Below are 15481 nucleotides of genomic sequence, written 5' to 3' on the forward strand. Positions count from 1 at the left end.
ATCGGATCTTCTAAAAGTTCAGCGCGCTTGTATTATTTGGTATGTGCATTTAAGTAGAATCACTTGAAAGACTCTTCAAAGAATATCGTCTATTGAGAAAGCTCTTTTGGAGGAAACAGGAATACAACTAGAATCACCACTGGCAAGCAAACATGCTTTTTTTCTCCTTTTTCAAAACACTTGTGGATCAAGAAGTATGTCTGAATTATTTTGCATTCTTGTTTTCTCTCTCTTGGCCTCTTTCTTAAAGCATTATACTAACCTGCTTACCCATTTGACATAGATAACTGTTGATTTAAAGAGTGATATAAAGATCACAGGCACTTTGAAGTCTGTTGATCAATATCTCAATTTGAAACTAGACAACATACAGGTTGATACTGAGAAATACCCACATTTCATTGCAGTTAAGAACTTATTCCTAAGGGGCACCAACATTAGATACATCCATATCAACCCTGCATGCGTTGACACGAATCTCCTCCAAGATGCAAGTAGAAGGGAAGCAATGGCAAGTGCAGGTGAAAAAATTGCAGGCAGATAAGCATACTCTTACCTTAAATCCATGAAGTCAATGAATCGCTAGAGCAACCTAATCAAACAAATACATGCACCTAAACTGTCATTTTATTGATAATTGTATATTATACTCGGTTTTATAAAAATAAATCAAATCATCAATGTATCAAAAGAAACTAACTGCTCAAAGGTACTAGGTGTGCCCTCCATAAAGAATTTTAGGACACTGCGATCGCTTATGACCTGTTTCTTTACAATATGAGCAAGTAATATTTTTGCGTCGATGATGTGTAGTCTCCTTTGGTATCACGAATACCTTTCTATGCTCTTTTGGATTAGTTTTATCTTGAGCTGGTGTTAAAATTACCTTTTTGGTGGGAATTATAATAAAATCATCACCACTTTCATTTTGAAGTTGCAAGCTCTGTAGTTTCTCCACCAAATCAACATCTCTTATGGATCCTTCTTGCGGCTGAGTTCCCAGAGCTACGTGAAGATTTTCAATATATTTATTCAATGTTTGTAGTCGATCATTGTATTTCTTCTCAATCGCATCCATTTCTCGTGTTTTTAACGATACAATCAGAGCTAACTCTGCTATTCGGTCATTTAACAGTTTGATTTGTTCTTCAGTGCTCTGGTTTGGCATTATTGGTCATTTATTAAGCTCCTATTCCTCGTGTGTTGTACAATTAGACTTTTGAACTACACAATATTTATTAAAGCATGACAACACTAAAATTTCAAATTTTCTCCCAATAGAGTATTTCTTTTAATTATTTTTTTATATACTTCTCTCTCTGTTTTAGCAGTACTCAAACACAAAACTGCAGTATTGGCGTAAGCATGTCTGACAGGGATGATCAGAAAAGAGAATTAGAAAACACCTGGGATAATCTGGAAAGTCAAAATAGTAAGAGGCAGAAATTACTATCTTCCCCTCCACCATCTTCACCTCCACTAGCCCAATACTCAGAGTCTGAATCACCACCCTTCACGCCAATTTTTAATGGCATCCGTAATAGTTCAGCAGACATAAATGATGATTCACATTTAACTGAAGACGGCACAACATCTGGAGAAGTTGAGGAAACTATTGATTTAAAGAATAATTTGATTTTGTCCCCAAGCCACGAACCTGAAAATGCATCCAAGTCGCCTCAAAAGGCATCTAGTGGTTCATCAGATACTTCAGAATATCCCTCTGATGCTGAAAGAGGAGTGTCCATAGTAGACGATAAGGATCAATTGGACGAATCAGAAGAATCAGGGAAGTCGGTGAAGTCAGAGCAATCAGATAGCTCTGTGATGTTGGGAGAACCAGGCGAAACAGACGAGTCAGACAAGTCTGATGAATCTAGCGAATCTGATGAAACCGATTCATCTGGTGAATCTGATGGGAAATCGCCAGAGAGAAAGAAATCACAGTTGGAGTACATTGATTTTTGCAAACTTTATAAGAATCCTACAATATACAGTTCGGCAAATTTGGAAGTTCTCTCCGCTGGGAAACTAGAGTTCGAAAGAGGGACACACATTGAGGGAGATAGCATGTATGTTAATAATTCAGAAGTGCCCAAGCTCCGGCCAGAATTCAAAGAAATGAACAGATTCAAAGAACCAACAGGAATAAATCAAGTATATTACAAGCCTCCCGATGAAATACTAACAGACAAATATGGATTTGAGCCTAATGAGTTAGTGTATCTCAGCAGGGAAGATATTCAACGTCATACCAAAGTTGAGTTACCAGGAGAAGAGATTGCAAATGCAATCCACTACTACGTTGCTGAAAGAATAAGAACATCTTTGGGGATATCCGACGAAGAATACAATGCCAATTATGCTAAAATATTTGACGGATCAGCGTTATTGGCATTGAGTGCTTTGGTTACAAAGTGGGTTGAAGATAGCTGCGGCGATTCAACCTTTAAATCATACATGGAGAAGGTAAAAACTAAAAAGATGAGTAGCATAGAGAGGTTTATTCGTGTTCATGATGATAGTGCCAGCAGTGAAAGTTCTGACGAAGAAATCAAGCACTCCACAAGAGGAGATGAGAAGAATAGGCCATTCTCAAAACACGCTGAGCAGTCGAGAAGGCAAAATTTCAGGGCATCTTCAACAAACAGTGGCAGTGAAACAGAAGAAGAGATTCGACCTGTCAATATAGGAACAAAAAATGGTAATGTATATTAGTAGATAGATAATGGTAAAAGTAAGGCGTTTACTAGCAAACTCATACACCCAGAAACTGGAAAAAGAAGAAAAAAATTTTACTCGTATTTTTCTCAAGTATGAGGTTTTTCATGAAAATTTCGTTCTGAAATATACATTGCTCTATACTACTAGTACACTCAACTCGAGGGAGTTGTATATGAATAGATTCTTTCATACAACTGTCCTGAGATTTATAAAAATGGGAAAAAAGGGAAGAAGAGGGAACAGAAACGGAAACAAGCTCGGTAAAAGAGACGACAGGGAACCGTGGAGTCAAATCAAACAGGAAAATGAATCCTGGGAAAACTACTACAGGGGATTGGGTATTATTCCAAATGGAGACTTTGATCTTTTCAAGAAAACATGTCAAGAAACTCTACCACTTACTTTCAGAGTTACCGGTTCAAGAAAACATGCAAAAATCATTGCCGAACTTTTCCAAAATAAAATTATGCCGTTATTAGAAAATGCAGAAGGCACTGAAAATTATAAAAAGCCATATGCCCTCCCTTGGTATCCTGACAACTTGGCATTTCAGATTGATTTGCCTAAGCAAGTCATCAAAAAGGTTCCTGAATATGCCAAAGTTCAAAAGTTCCTAATGGTTGAAAACGAGGTTGGTAATATCTCCAGACAAGAAGCGGTGTCCATGATTCCACCTCTAGTTTTGGATGTTGAACCACATCATCATGTTTTGGACATGTGTGCAGCACCTGGTTCCAAGACCGCCCAACTAATTGAAGCGTTGCATACCTTCAAAGATTCCAATGATGACACCCAACAACCAACAGGTTTTGTTATGGCTAACGACTCTGACTATAGAAGAGCATATATGTTGGTCCATCAAATTAAGAGATTGAACTCTGCTAATGTTGTTGTTGTTAACCATGATGCACAGATGTTCCCAAAGATGAAACTGGAAGAGAATGGCCAATATGTCAAATTCGACAGAATTTTATGTGATGTTCCATGTTCTGGTGACGCAACCATGAGGAAAAACATCATGGTTTGGAAAGAGTGGAGATTTGGTAATGCTATTGGCTTACATCCACTTCAATTGAACATCCTAAAGAGAGGCTTGCAGTTACTGAAGCCCGGTGGAAGATTAGTGTATTCCACTTGTTCTTTGAACCCACTTGAGAACGAGGCTGTTGTTGCAGCTGCATTAAAATTATGGGGAGGTAAAGTTAAATTGGTTGATTCGAGTGACAGGTTACCTGGTTTGATCAGACACAATGGTATCAAAACTTGGAATGTCTATGGCAAAGATGGAGAAATCAAGGCAAGGGGTGAAGATGAAAAATTACCAGAGAGTCTATTCCCACCAAGTGACGAAGAATCGAAAGATATGAATTTAGATTATTGTATGAGGGTATATCCCCAAGATCAAAACACTGGTGGGTTTTTCATTACTGTCTTTGAGAAGGAAGCCGAAGTTGAGGTTCCTGCGAAGAGTGTCTCCGAAAACAAGAGAGAAGCATCTGAACAATTAGAGTCTGAGGCTAAGAAACAAAAGGTCGAAGAAACTAACGTTACTGAAGTTGTCAAGCAAAGAAAGGAGAAGTTACCAATAGATGCAAATGAAGAACCGTTTATTTTCATTGATCCAAAGAATGAAGTTTTACAAAACTGCTGGAAATTTTACAATGTATTAGACGAATTCCCAAAAGATTGTACTTTGGTGAGAAACGCAACTGGTGAGCCATTGCGTTCAATCTACTATGTGTCACCAATTGTTAAAAAAATTCTGGAAAACAATGATAAGAAGCTGAGGATCATATATACTGGTATCAAGCTATTTGTTGCACAAAAGAGTGACATTTGTCCTTGGAGGTTCCAAAATGAATGTTTACACGTTGTTAGGAAATACTTGCCAACATCAAGGCAGATTGAACTGAACCTGGAAATGCTCAAGTTATTACTTACTGAATTATCACCAAGTCTTCAGCAAGTTAGAGATAGCAATGCAGATCCAAGGTTCATTGAAGAAGTTGCAAAGATGGGCGAAGGATCATGTTTTGTTAAGGTCAAAACTAACAACCCTAATGAAGAATTATTCTTCCCACTGTGGAAAGGTAAGAGCAGCTTTAATTTGATGGTTAACAAGCACGAAACTGCAGAACTTTTGTATAGATTATTTGACATTGATAAGGCTGCGCTTGATAAAGAAAAGGCAGAAAAGAAGGCTGTTGAGGAGGTTGTACAGGAAGCTGCAAAGAAGCAAGAGGAAACCGCTGTTGACCAAACAGAGGCAAAAACAGAAGAAAAGACAGAAAATTGACCAAAGAAAGAACATATCATTGTAACCGTCTAAGCAATACTATATAGTTGTAATTTAAACCTGTAAGGCGTATGAACTGTATCAAAAAGAAAAACTAATTGAGCCCTCGCACATGATTTTCTCATGCAGAAAAAAAAAAAGATGAAAACCAAACGAAAAGTAGGGAGTTGACAGGCATGACGTTTGAAGGCAGTCAAAGAGGAACGTGAAGTCTAGGAGGAAATCCAGCAAACAAAGCCAAATGAGTAGCAGTCAGAGTGTGGGGATATCAAGGTGGCAGCTAGGTCTTGGTGCCGTACGTATTATATTACATTAGCATAGATTGAATTTTTTTATGCGGTAAAGCCAGTGATTACAGCAAATGGTCTATATTTGCCCAGTGCCAGAGTACGATAAATACTAACAGTTCAACCTTTTAATATCCCCTATACAGTTTACCGGAGCACTAATATATTTTACGGATGCATCAAAGAGACACAACCTGCAAAACTACCTCTACCATACCATATCAAATGTTTTGTCAGAGTTAGGTAACGTACATATAATACTCCTCATAGGAGTATTGATTGTTAGTTTTTTCAGAATAAATCATAGTTTTTTGAATCTAACGTCGGGGCTGGCAAGTGCGTTTACGAAGTCAACAATCAACATAATATTCCTCTTGTTGCGGTGTGTGTCTGCACTTAAGTTAATCATTGTTGTGACTCGACACTTGATCAGAACGAGGAGAATGACAATTCTTGAAAATAACTGTGAACTCCTGATACGGCAATGTGAGCAACCCATACATGCTTTGGAAAATCAGTGTGTTATATGCTTGGAGGAGCTATTTGACAAAACATCTTCAAAAAGCGAGCTTTCTTGCAACAGTAAAGGTAAAACTTTAAAGAAAAACATAATACTTGATTGCCGCCACATTTTACATGTTGAATGTTTCAAGCAGTGGTACTTGAATTCAGATACATGTCCCCATTGCCGAAGCAAGGTTAATTTTTGATGTTTGGCTTGAATGGAAAACAAAAAATCAGACGATTCCTCTAACATGTATAGTCTATAGAAGGTATAGCGTTGAAAGGTGTGTTTGTTGTCTTGGTTTGGTGTAATTAGCTGCTGGCATGGCGTCATATCAGTGGTTTTACGAATCTTCTCGGAGAACCTTTCTATTATGTAATGATACCATAATTAAACTTACGGACCCTATGAAAGGGTGCTCTGGAAATCAGTTTCTTAGAGAAACACATAACAGATTAGCCAAATGATGGAAAAATGGTGCAATTGTCGTGCTGTCAAGAAGTGTTTTCCCACAGAAAAGACTTGCCTTGTAGAAAACAAGTTATGAGTGTGAGGAGTACAGCCATGCGGGAAATCATAAGATAATCTTCACAAGGTGCCAGTGAAGGAAAGCTTAAATGGCATCTATTGTTGCAGCGAAGGAAAACAATTGTTGGAAATAACATGTTTGTGGTGCGAATCGACCCATATCAACATCATTAAGGTGACGAGTTTTGTCTGCAACAACAACCTCACGTGTTTCTAAAATTGGATAATCCTTAGATTGCGGGGTTTCCAGCTCTTCCCATGTAGGTACAAGTATCGTCGGATTAATTACCAAGGTTATCGGGGAACGGGAACTGCGTTTTCGCTCTTGGTGGACGTGTGGCATCTCGTAAGATTTCGTTCAGGGTCTCACCATTTTGCTACTTTTTACAAAATGCCTCAACTAACACCGACTCGTCTTTAAACACAAAAAAGTGTCATCAAGGAGAGAGTTTTTGGTGTGTACCATTATGACAATTGAACAGTACTGTGGGTTTTGTCGGTAACCAGGTGGGAGATTTTTATAAAGAGTTTGAATTTTCCTCTATGCATAGTCATATACTACCTGACTCAGTTTCTCCTTTTCAAGTTTTGCGTGGCGTGTAGTAGACGGTGATCTCTTGAAAACCTGCAAATGTATTCGAAAAACGCAACCTTTTGAGTACAAGGTGTTTAGTCGTATTTTTGAGGTACTCTTTCAGCGAGTTATCCACCAAACAGTCAGGCCAAATAATTTTCTTAATAGCATAATTTCTCTATTGATATAGACTCTTGCAATGTCAAATCTGCACTAGTGTTTCTTCCTTTTTTTTTTACTCGAAATACAAATACTATTATTGTTGTGATGAAAATCTATTATTGAAATTGTTTTAAAATGAGCTTGAAATGAGTTTTAAGTGTTGTGTTACCTAAGTAGAAGATAGTTATCTGTTTACTTACAAACTTAATTTCGGCAATACAGCAAGTAACACACTTGAGCTAAAAAAGTCAAACAGCAAAGTGGTGAGGAATACCGTATTCAAGTTTATTTACGCCATGTATACAACATTACATGAAACTTGGTGGCATTAAGTTATCAAATAGGATTATTTTTTTGTACTAATGTTCAAAATATTGGAATGAAAAATCCAAAATCAGACTTTACAATAAGCATCGCTCTCATATTACCCTATCTTTCTTTGACTGTCAGCAAGAAATAAAAACTTCTTGACTAGAGAACCGCCATAATGAAGGCCTGTTGTCCATTATAATAGATAAACCAATTCTACATTATTAAATTCTTACTTTTATGGTATTGCAATGATTGATTATCTGTGTAGGTACTTTTATTTTTATGTCTTCTTGAAAATTTTTTTCTCTCGGTAGATATTTGACATCTATCTAAATTCGTACGGAGACTTATATTGAAATGAGGCATTATTCGAATGTTGTTATACAAAAAACCAATTGAATAATATACTGGTGTGTAAGACAGAGCTGAGGAGCAAATTAAGAGTGTGAATCCCAATCTTTTTCCGTACTACTTGCCTTATGACCTCATCGACAAACGCAGCAACTACTCCGAGTTATGCTTAGCTATTAATCTTAAGCATATCTTCAACTCTCAAAGCACTTGTATATTACTAATGCTTTCTGGATATACCTTCAGTTAAATATTAGGAATTTTGTTTTGGAAAATCGACCAAACTCAGGAACCAATCAAAAGCTTATATTATATTGTGAGTTGGAGGCCTATAAGAACAGCTTTAAGTTACGTATGAGGAGCTGTCTTTCTAAAATATAAACTACGAAAATGCTCATTGAGTCACTTTCTTTTAGAAAATTTGTAACAACGCCTTGTGGTCTACAAGTTTGACGTCTGCAACATCCAACGGTTTTACCCACAGCTATTGAAGCACTAAAATGTAATATGGCTCAAGAAAAACGCTCTACATTCCAAATCTATTCTGAAATGGTCACTTTCTTATTACTCCTACCTAGAACCTATTGATGTGGACAACTCAAACACCAAACACTCAAGACAAGGAATATTTCTATTAACTGAACGAATCAGGAAAACCTGTTTTGATTAAGTGACCTATTATAATCAGGGTATCACCATTTCCTAATTGGTGCATTTTATAAGTATTTTTCTTATCCGCAACTGTTAAGCTCATCTATGTATATCTTATTCATTTCATACAAATATCTTTATGAATGATAGACCATTTTTGTTTTCGTCACTTTGTCTCTGTGGATTTCTTTTACAAGTGTTAGCAAATCAATATATGGCCTTTAATATAAATAATTGCAGTAAATGTAGTAAATGTTAACGGTGTTGTTGTGATGTGATGAAAGCTAATTTTGTTATCTATTGTAGACACCTATTAATTCTACTTTGGATATTCATATTTAAGTTATTCATTAAGCAGTCATTGGAGGAATCTGTATAAAATAACGTATAGGAGAAAAAAATCTGAATAGAAGGATATCCTGTTATTTATAGAGAAATCCGTTGTTTACTGAGTTAGATACTCATAGATCGGACCATCTTGTCAAGATACGGCACTTAAATATAACTTTATGTATTGGGTATCAGCTAAATCCTGATTCTGCTAATTTACCTAATTCGGTCTAATCGGCCGCAATGGGACTGAGAGGGGGATTTTTTGTTTAATCGGCTAATGTCTTAATAATCTGTCTTAACACCTATAACTAATAGTGATATGAAATAACTCTTTTACCTAACATAAGTGCATTGATATATGACTGATATCTATCTACTTATTTGTGGTTACATCATATATGGACCTGATTTAGTGAGCTGATGTAAGGAATATTTTGACTAAGGGGATTTTACATTGTTGAAACTAAAAGAGTAAGAAGTTCAACTATAATTCAAATTTCTTCCAACTTAAAATTAGATATTGTTTATTAACAATTCTTAGAAAGGTAGTTATTTTGACTATGTTCTACAAAAAAAAGCTTTATTAACCTTTGTCAAAGAGGTTTGCACTTTTAGCGGTTGTCACCGTTGATATTATTTCTGGTGTCAAGACATTGTTGGAAGAGATACTGACATGAAAGTGTTGCTGGTGGTGCGTACTTTAGAATCTGATTATTGCTTATTTATATCTTAAATATTTTTATACGTTAATTCTCTGAGGACATATATGGAATGTCCTCTGTTTAAATAGTAATTCTTTAATTTAAAAATAGCATTTTGAGGGATTTAATTATCTTCTAGAACTTCTGTTTAACCTTCTACAATCTTCTTCAACCTTCTATATGATTACCCGATGAGGAAATAGAGAGATAGTCCTTTGTCTGATCTCTTACAATGACAAGAAATGAGAAGTTAGTGTAGTGGTTAGCATGCCACCCTTCCAAGGTGGCGTCACGGGTTCGAATCCCGTACTTCTCATTTTTTTTGTATAACCTCCTTTTAAAAGGAAGTTAACTTTTTTTGTGGGTATTGCGTACTGGTTTATATTCGAAGATTTAACGAGTACTTTATTATTACGCGGACAGACTACTAATATCTTCTTTATTTGTCCATATATTATTAAATAGTCTTGGCAAAAATGGTTTCTATTCCATAAAGGGTTAAACAGGATTATTTAAAGTAAGATTTGTATGCAGATAATGCGGATGCACCACCCAAGTGGACGTAAAGAATATTGGAACCTTTTTCAAAGGCATCTTCTCTGACTAACTGAATCAAACCTTGCATGGACTTACCTTCATAAACTGGGTCAGTCAAAGTACCTTCGGTTTGACCGAGAAGCTTGATAGCTTCAATAGTACCTTCGTTTGGAATACCGTAGACTGGGCCACCGAAACGGGTATCAAAGTTGAAGGTATCGAATTTCTTGTTCAAACCAATCAATTTTGAAGTGTCGTTGATAATTCTTAGAGTTTGTTCAAAGGTCTTTTCAGGCTTACCAGAAGCATCAATTGCAATAACATCATTTTCTCTACCATATTGTGCCATACCAACAAAAATACCTGCTGCAGTAGAACCAGTAACACAACAAACAACGATTTTATCGAATTTGATGCCTAATTCCTTTTCTTGCTCAATGACTTCATCAGCAAAACCAACGAAACCTAAACCACCATATTTGTGTTCAGAACAGCCCGCTGGAACCGGGTATGGTTTGTATCCCTGCTCTTTAAGCTCATTCATTGCATCTTCAAAAGACTTTCTCATACCAATGTCAAAACCATCAGGGACTAAACGGACATCACCACCCATAATTCTTGCTGCTTCGATGTTACCGACCTTGTCATAGGTGTCCTTCTCTTCTTCTGGAATTGGAACCCAGTTTTCCTGGACAGTGACAGCCTTTAAACCTAGCTTGGAAGCAGTTGCAACAGTCATTAAGGTTTGGTTGGATTGGATACCACCAATAGAAACAATGTGGGTGTAGTCACCTGCAAGAATATCAGGAACAATATATTCAAACTTTCTTAGTTTGTTACCAGCAAATGCTAAACCGGAATTTCTATCTTCTCTTTTAGCATATATGTTGACCTTGTTACCTAAGTTAGAAGCTAAGTTATCAAACTTGGAGATTGGAGATGGTCCAAATAATAATGGATATTTTTCAAATTTGTCAAGTAATTTAGTCATTGTTCTGGTGGTGGTTAGCTTTTGTGTTTGTGTTGTGGGAAGAAGGAAGTATAAAGTAAGGTTTGAAGCTTAATCCTTCTTGGAATTTCCCTGTCTTTTATAGGCATCTGAAACCCAGTACCGGTAATGTACCGCCGAAAACTGTATTGGGAAAATGCGGTGATACATCGCCGAGATTTTATCTTGTTTTGGGAAATTACTTTATTGCACAATATTTTTCTTCCAACCGTTTGTTTCGCAAGTGTGATTGGCCCAATTACCGTTAAGCAGTAGGAAGGTGATTAAATTATTGTCTATTAAGGTTAAAAAGTTATATTATATCTATAGTTGAAACAAATATTTTGTCTACAGTTCAGTTTGTGCCTCGACGTACTTACGCTTTTCATTGTACATTCCGTTGTCTATTTTCTCCATGATGTACCAGCAGACAATGGCAGAAACTATGCTGACACCCAGAATCAAGATTAACATCATATTGGAATCTCTGTACAGTCTGGCCTTATCTGCAGGCCAACCGGAATACAATGCATACGTTGCAGCAACTGTGCCCAAATTACCCAAACCAGAAACAATTGCAGCAGCAGCAGCAGAACCAACATCACCATATCTGGCAGTCATAATTTGAGACGTTAATGTCATTGTAATTGGGACAGTTGGTCCTAAACCAAAACCAGCAATCAATAAACCGGCATACCTATTCCATGGACCATGGGCATAGGAAGTGATTAATAAACCAGTGATAATCAACATGGAGAAGAAACAAAAGATAAAATGTCTCCATTTCTTATACCTATCCGCAATTGGTGTGGTGATTATGATACTAGCGAAATCAAATAACCAAATCGGTGCATACAAGAGAGAAACATCTATACCTGATAAGCCAGGATGGTTGGCCCTAATCAATGTTGTTGCGAAAACTGCCAAACCAAAACCCGTACCAACGACTCCAAAATACATCATAACTAAAGGCCACGTTCTAAAGTCAATAATGATATTTACCACGTCCTTAACTCCCCATTTGACATTCTTGTATCTATATTGCATATCCAAATGATGTAATCTTCTCTCACGTTTGTTTAACGGTTGGATGGGCCTAAAGTATTTCATGAGGCCGTCTGGTAGGTACCTCCTAAAACTCAACATGTTGGCCTCCGAAGATTTGAGGTATGAAGGTCTGTCGGGCAACCACCATATAAGTAAGATTCCAACAAACACAGTGATTGCACCATACACTATGTAGTACCATTTCCAACCATATAGCCCTCTGTCCATATCCATACGTTGAAACCCAGCTGCAACTAGACCAGCTGCAGCTGCAGATAGCTGCGCAGCTGTAAAGTAGTAGCCGATTCTGCGGGCAGTCCTGTGTTCAGGGTACCAGAGGGAGATGTAGTAGGAGAGGCCTGGCCACGTGCCTGCGTCTGCAAATCCCGTCATAAACCTGATTGCCATCAAGCCACGTCCATTGTGCAATGCCGCATAACACATATACACGATACCGACACTGATGATAATTCTGGACAACCATATCTGTGGAGAGGCACGAGTCATTATGAGGTTCATTGGTAGATCGAAAATGATGTACGCCACATAATAGAGAGCGGTGGCAGTGGACGTGTCGTGAGTGGTCAAATTAAGAGAATGTGCCAAGGAGTGTCCTTTCTCATAGTTCATAGTCAACGTGTTACCGTAAGCAGACGACCCATATGACGCTAAGAAGTAAAGTACCCAACATGCAGGTATGATCCGATAGTCCAAGTGTCTGTAGATGGGATGCATTTCCTTCTCCGTGGGGATATATTCGTCTGGGTACATCAAATCCACATCCTGGTCCTTCACATCCAGTGAAGTTTCGTTGCCCATACTTAGGGCTCTCTTGCTGGAGTCTTGAGAGCTATGATCAAAGTCGTCACTCATACGGTCGAGGTATTTATTTGTCTTGGCCACAGTCCGATTGATGCCAGTGTATATGCGGGAACAAACAGAAAAGAGAGCAATGATGTATACAGTGTCACCTGGGGAGCAAGTGGTGAATTTATACTATCCTGATTGTGGTCACTTGCAGGTCTGAGAACTCCGGTATGGGTGGGTTGCTGAAAAAAAAAAATGGACGAAAAGTGAATCATCGTTGAATCATCTTTTCTCGCGGCCATCCGCCATCGACGTGGGCTGCTAGAGGAGTCTGAGGGGTGAATCATCGTTTAGACGTTTATAGTTGCAGTGTATTGAGTTAAGTATTGCTCTGTGTATTTTGTTAGTTTATTTTGTTAGTGTATTTTATAATAAAATGTGTGTTATTCTGTAGACTTTGTTGTTGTGCTTTGTTGTATATTATATTATACCGTTTTATATTAGTTATTAGAGATTAGTTATTAGTTTGTTATATATATATAGGATCATAAAAGTGTATTGTGAATAATTGGGGTCGTTAAGGCATACCTACTCTGATAGAGATTGTTTGCCCTCGGAGGTAGAATCGCTAGATACGCCTCCCTTCTTTTCAGGAGAATATGCGTACCTGGACTTCTTTCTGATTCTAGCACCGAAAATGTAGAACATGTATGGGATGATACAGCAAGCCAATGAAATAAACGCCATGAGAGTTGTCGCCCATTCGTAACCCAATCTGTGGTACATTTGGATAGTAAACAATGGAACACTTGCACCCCAGAGAGATCTAACAAAAGTTTTAGCTGCTAAAGCAGACGCTGCATAATGTTGGTATGAGTCGACAATGTAGTTGTTTGCTGGGTTGTACAAACAGTTGAATCCAAATCCACACGCAAATCCAGAGAAGCATGGACCTGCCCAGCTAAGCCTTGGGTAAGATGACCAAGCAAATGCAAATAATCCCACAGGAACAAACCAGCATCCAATCATCATTGGGATCAATCTTAACTCAGCTGGTGGTAATTCACCGCGGTCACGGTATGCCTGTGCTCTTTGATTGTATTGTTTATTAAAGAATGGTGCAACCGCTGTTGAAAGCAGAACACCAACAGCAATTGGAATAAACATTAAACCTGTTTTGGAAGCAGACCAACCTTTACCTTCCATGTAAACAACTGGATATGCAAAGAAAAACATGTACAATAAACCATAAATCACAGACATGTACATGGTGATCAAGAAAACAATCAATTCGGACAAGAGAACAAGAGGTCTTGCTAAAGTTTCCTTGGCTGTTTCCGAGAGACTCCTTTGCTTCAATTCACATAATGCTCTATATGTATTATCACCTGTTAACTTTCTCAAGTTCTTTGCTCTTCTCTTCAAAATCTGTGAATGTGAAGTCTCTGGAAGAAAGATGACAACAGCGGCATAGACAACACCACTGAAGATCAACAGAACCCAATATAACCATCTCCAGCCTGCATTGTCGCCAATGTAACCACCAATTAAAGGACCAATGACTGGACCTAAGAATGGAGCTGCAGAGAAAATAGACATAGCAACACCTCTATCAGAGCCTTCAAACATATCCGCCAAGTTACCACCAATCAAGCACATTGGAGCAGAAAACGCCAAACCATCAATCAGTCTACAAACTAGTAGAGTACCGATATTCTTTGCATCCGCACAGGGGATAATGAAAATGACCGCTACACCCAAGGTGATCACATAGACAACTTTTCTACCAAATTCTTCAGAGAGGGGAGCAAATAATAGAGGACCAAAACCAAAACCGAGAACAAACAAAGTAACAGTCAAAATGACAACCTCTTGAGAAACTCCAAAGGTCTTACCAGGTCCTTCGATATCACCGGTGACAATAGCAGAACCTAGCGCAACATCAAAACAAACAGTTCCAAGTAGCACAGTTATAAACCACTTTTTGGTACTTGACCAATTTCTCGGATCCTCCTTGTCATCGTCGGTGAACACAACCAATCTCATCTGTGTGTCGAGATCAGTTGGATATCTCCACGGATCCGCATCATGGAACTTTGTATTGGGATCCATCTCAAAAGCTGTAGTTGTCTTCACCATATCAATAGGTTCTTCCAATGGACCCATCTCACCATAACCATCTTGCTCTAGGTTGGTTTGCAACTTCTTGATACCTTCAGAGTTCTGGGTCAGAAGTTTCTTCAAGACTTGGGAATCCTCAGCTTCATCATTATGAGTAATTGATTCAATGAGCTGGCTTAACCTCGATTGTGTTTTGTGTATGGTGGAGTTTTCAGTGTCTGCATTTGCATTTGCATTTGCATTTGCACTTTCATTCGCATCATTGTTGGTACCAGCAAGATACTGATCCACTTGGGTTGAATCAAAAGATCTGATATCAGAGTCTAACGATTCGATTTCTCTCCCAGATTCTTGTGACATTTTTTTTTGGTAAATAGTGAAAATTAGACAACAAAGTATAACTACTCTTATTCCTATTGATCCAAGGTTAAAGGGAAAGGCACATCCCTTATATAAGCGTCAAGCCAAAAAAAAGGGTGCCTGGCGTGAACACTGAGCGAATTTTCTTCAGCCGTGGATCTTCCCTAAAAAGGCAACTCACACGGCAGAACACATCG

At 37.9% G+C, this 15481-nt stretch overlaps 8 protein-coding genes and 1 non-coding gene across 9 annotated transcripts; 5 read left to right on the plus strand and 4 right to left on the minus strand.

Annotated features, from left to right (window-relative positions):
- Positions 1 to 152: 152 nt before the first annotated feature.
- C5L36_0E04600 (uncharacterized protein) lies at positions 153 to 544 on the plus strand (the record flags this gene model as incomplete). Its single annotated transcript, XM_029468022.1, has 2 exons — positions 153 to 194; positions 284 to 544. 2 exons carry the CDS (start codon positions 153 to 155, stop codon positions 542 to 544), a joined length of 303 nt encoding a protein of 100 aa, XP_029323882.1.
- A 168-nt stretch (positions 545 to 712) lies between these two features.
- Positions 713 to 1168, minus strand: C5L36_0E04610 (uncharacterized protein; the record flags this gene model as incomplete). The annotated part of the gene is made up of 1 exon (XM_029468023.1): positions 713 to 1168. The coding sequence occupies one exon, from the start codon at positions 1166 to 1168 to the stop codon at positions 713 to 715; it is 456 nt and encodes a 151-aa protein (XP_029323883.1).
- Positions 1169 to 1365: 197 nt separating this feature from the next.
- Positions 1366 to 2718, plus strand: C5L36_0E04620 (uncharacterized protein; the record flags this gene model as incomplete). Its single annotated transcript, XM_029468024.1, has 1 exon — positions 1366 to 2718. One exon carries the CDS (start codon positions 1366 to 1368, stop codon positions 2716 to 2718), a length of 1353 nt encoding a protein of 450 aa, XP_029323884.1.
- Positions 2719 to 2728: 10 nt separating this feature from the next.
- On the plus strand, positions 2729 to 5020 carry C5L36_0E04630 (uncharacterized protein; the record flags this gene model as incomplete). Its single annotated transcript, XM_029468025.1, has 1 exon — positions 2729 to 5020. The coding sequence occupies one exon, from the start codon at positions 2729 to 2731 to the stop codon at positions 5018 to 5020; it is 2292 nt and encodes a 763-aa protein (XP_029323885.1).
- Positions 5021 to 5261: 241 nt separating this feature from the next.
- C5L36_0E04635 (uncharacterized protein) lies at positions 5262 to 6017 on the plus strand (the record flags this gene model as incomplete). Its single annotated transcript, XM_029468026.1, has 2 exons — positions 5262 to 5315; positions 5454 to 6017. 2 exons carry the CDS (start codon positions 5262 to 5264, stop codon positions 6015 to 6017), a joined length of 618 nt encoding a protein of 205 aa, XP_029323886.1.
- Positions 6018 to 9668: 3651 nt separating this feature from the next.
- C5L36_0Etrna13G lies at positions 9669 to 9740 on the plus strand. Its single transcript has one exon. It is a non-coding gene; the product is annotated as a tRNA-Gly (tRNA).
- A 192-nt stretch (positions 9741 to 9932) lies between these two features.
- On the minus strand, positions 9933 to 10952 carry C5L36_0E04640 (uncharacterized protein; the record flags this gene model as incomplete). Its single annotated transcript, XM_029468027.1, has 1 exon — positions 9933 to 10952. One exon carries the CDS (start codon positions 10950 to 10952, stop codon positions 9933 to 9935), a length of 1020 nt encoding a protein of 339 aa, XP_029323887.1.
- A 345-nt stretch (positions 10953 to 11297) lies between these two features.
- On the minus strand, positions 11298 to 12869 carry C5L36_0E04650 (uncharacterized protein; the record flags this gene model as incomplete). The annotated part of the gene is made up of 1 exon (XM_029468028.1): positions 11298 to 12869. The coding sequence occupies one exon, from the start codon at positions 12867 to 12869 to the stop codon at positions 11298 to 11300; it is 1572 nt and encodes a 523-aa protein (XP_029323888.1).
- A 522-nt stretch (positions 12870 to 13391) lies between these two features.
- Positions 13392 to 15284, minus strand: C5L36_0E04660 (uncharacterized protein; the record flags this gene model as incomplete). Its single annotated transcript, XM_029468029.1, has 1 exon — positions 13392 to 15284. One exon carries the CDS (start codon positions 15282 to 15284, stop codon positions 13392 to 13394), a length of 1893 nt encoding a protein of 630 aa, XP_029323889.1.
- Positions 15285 to 15481: the final 197 nt, after the last annotated feature.

Source organism: Pichia kudriavzevii, chromosome 5, assembly GCF_003054445.1.
Source record: "Pichia kudriavzevii chromosome 5, complete sequence".
Classification (NCBI taxonomy): Eukaryota; Fungi; Ascomycota; class Pichiomycetes; order Pichiales; family Pichiaceae; genus Pichia; species Pichia kudriavzevii.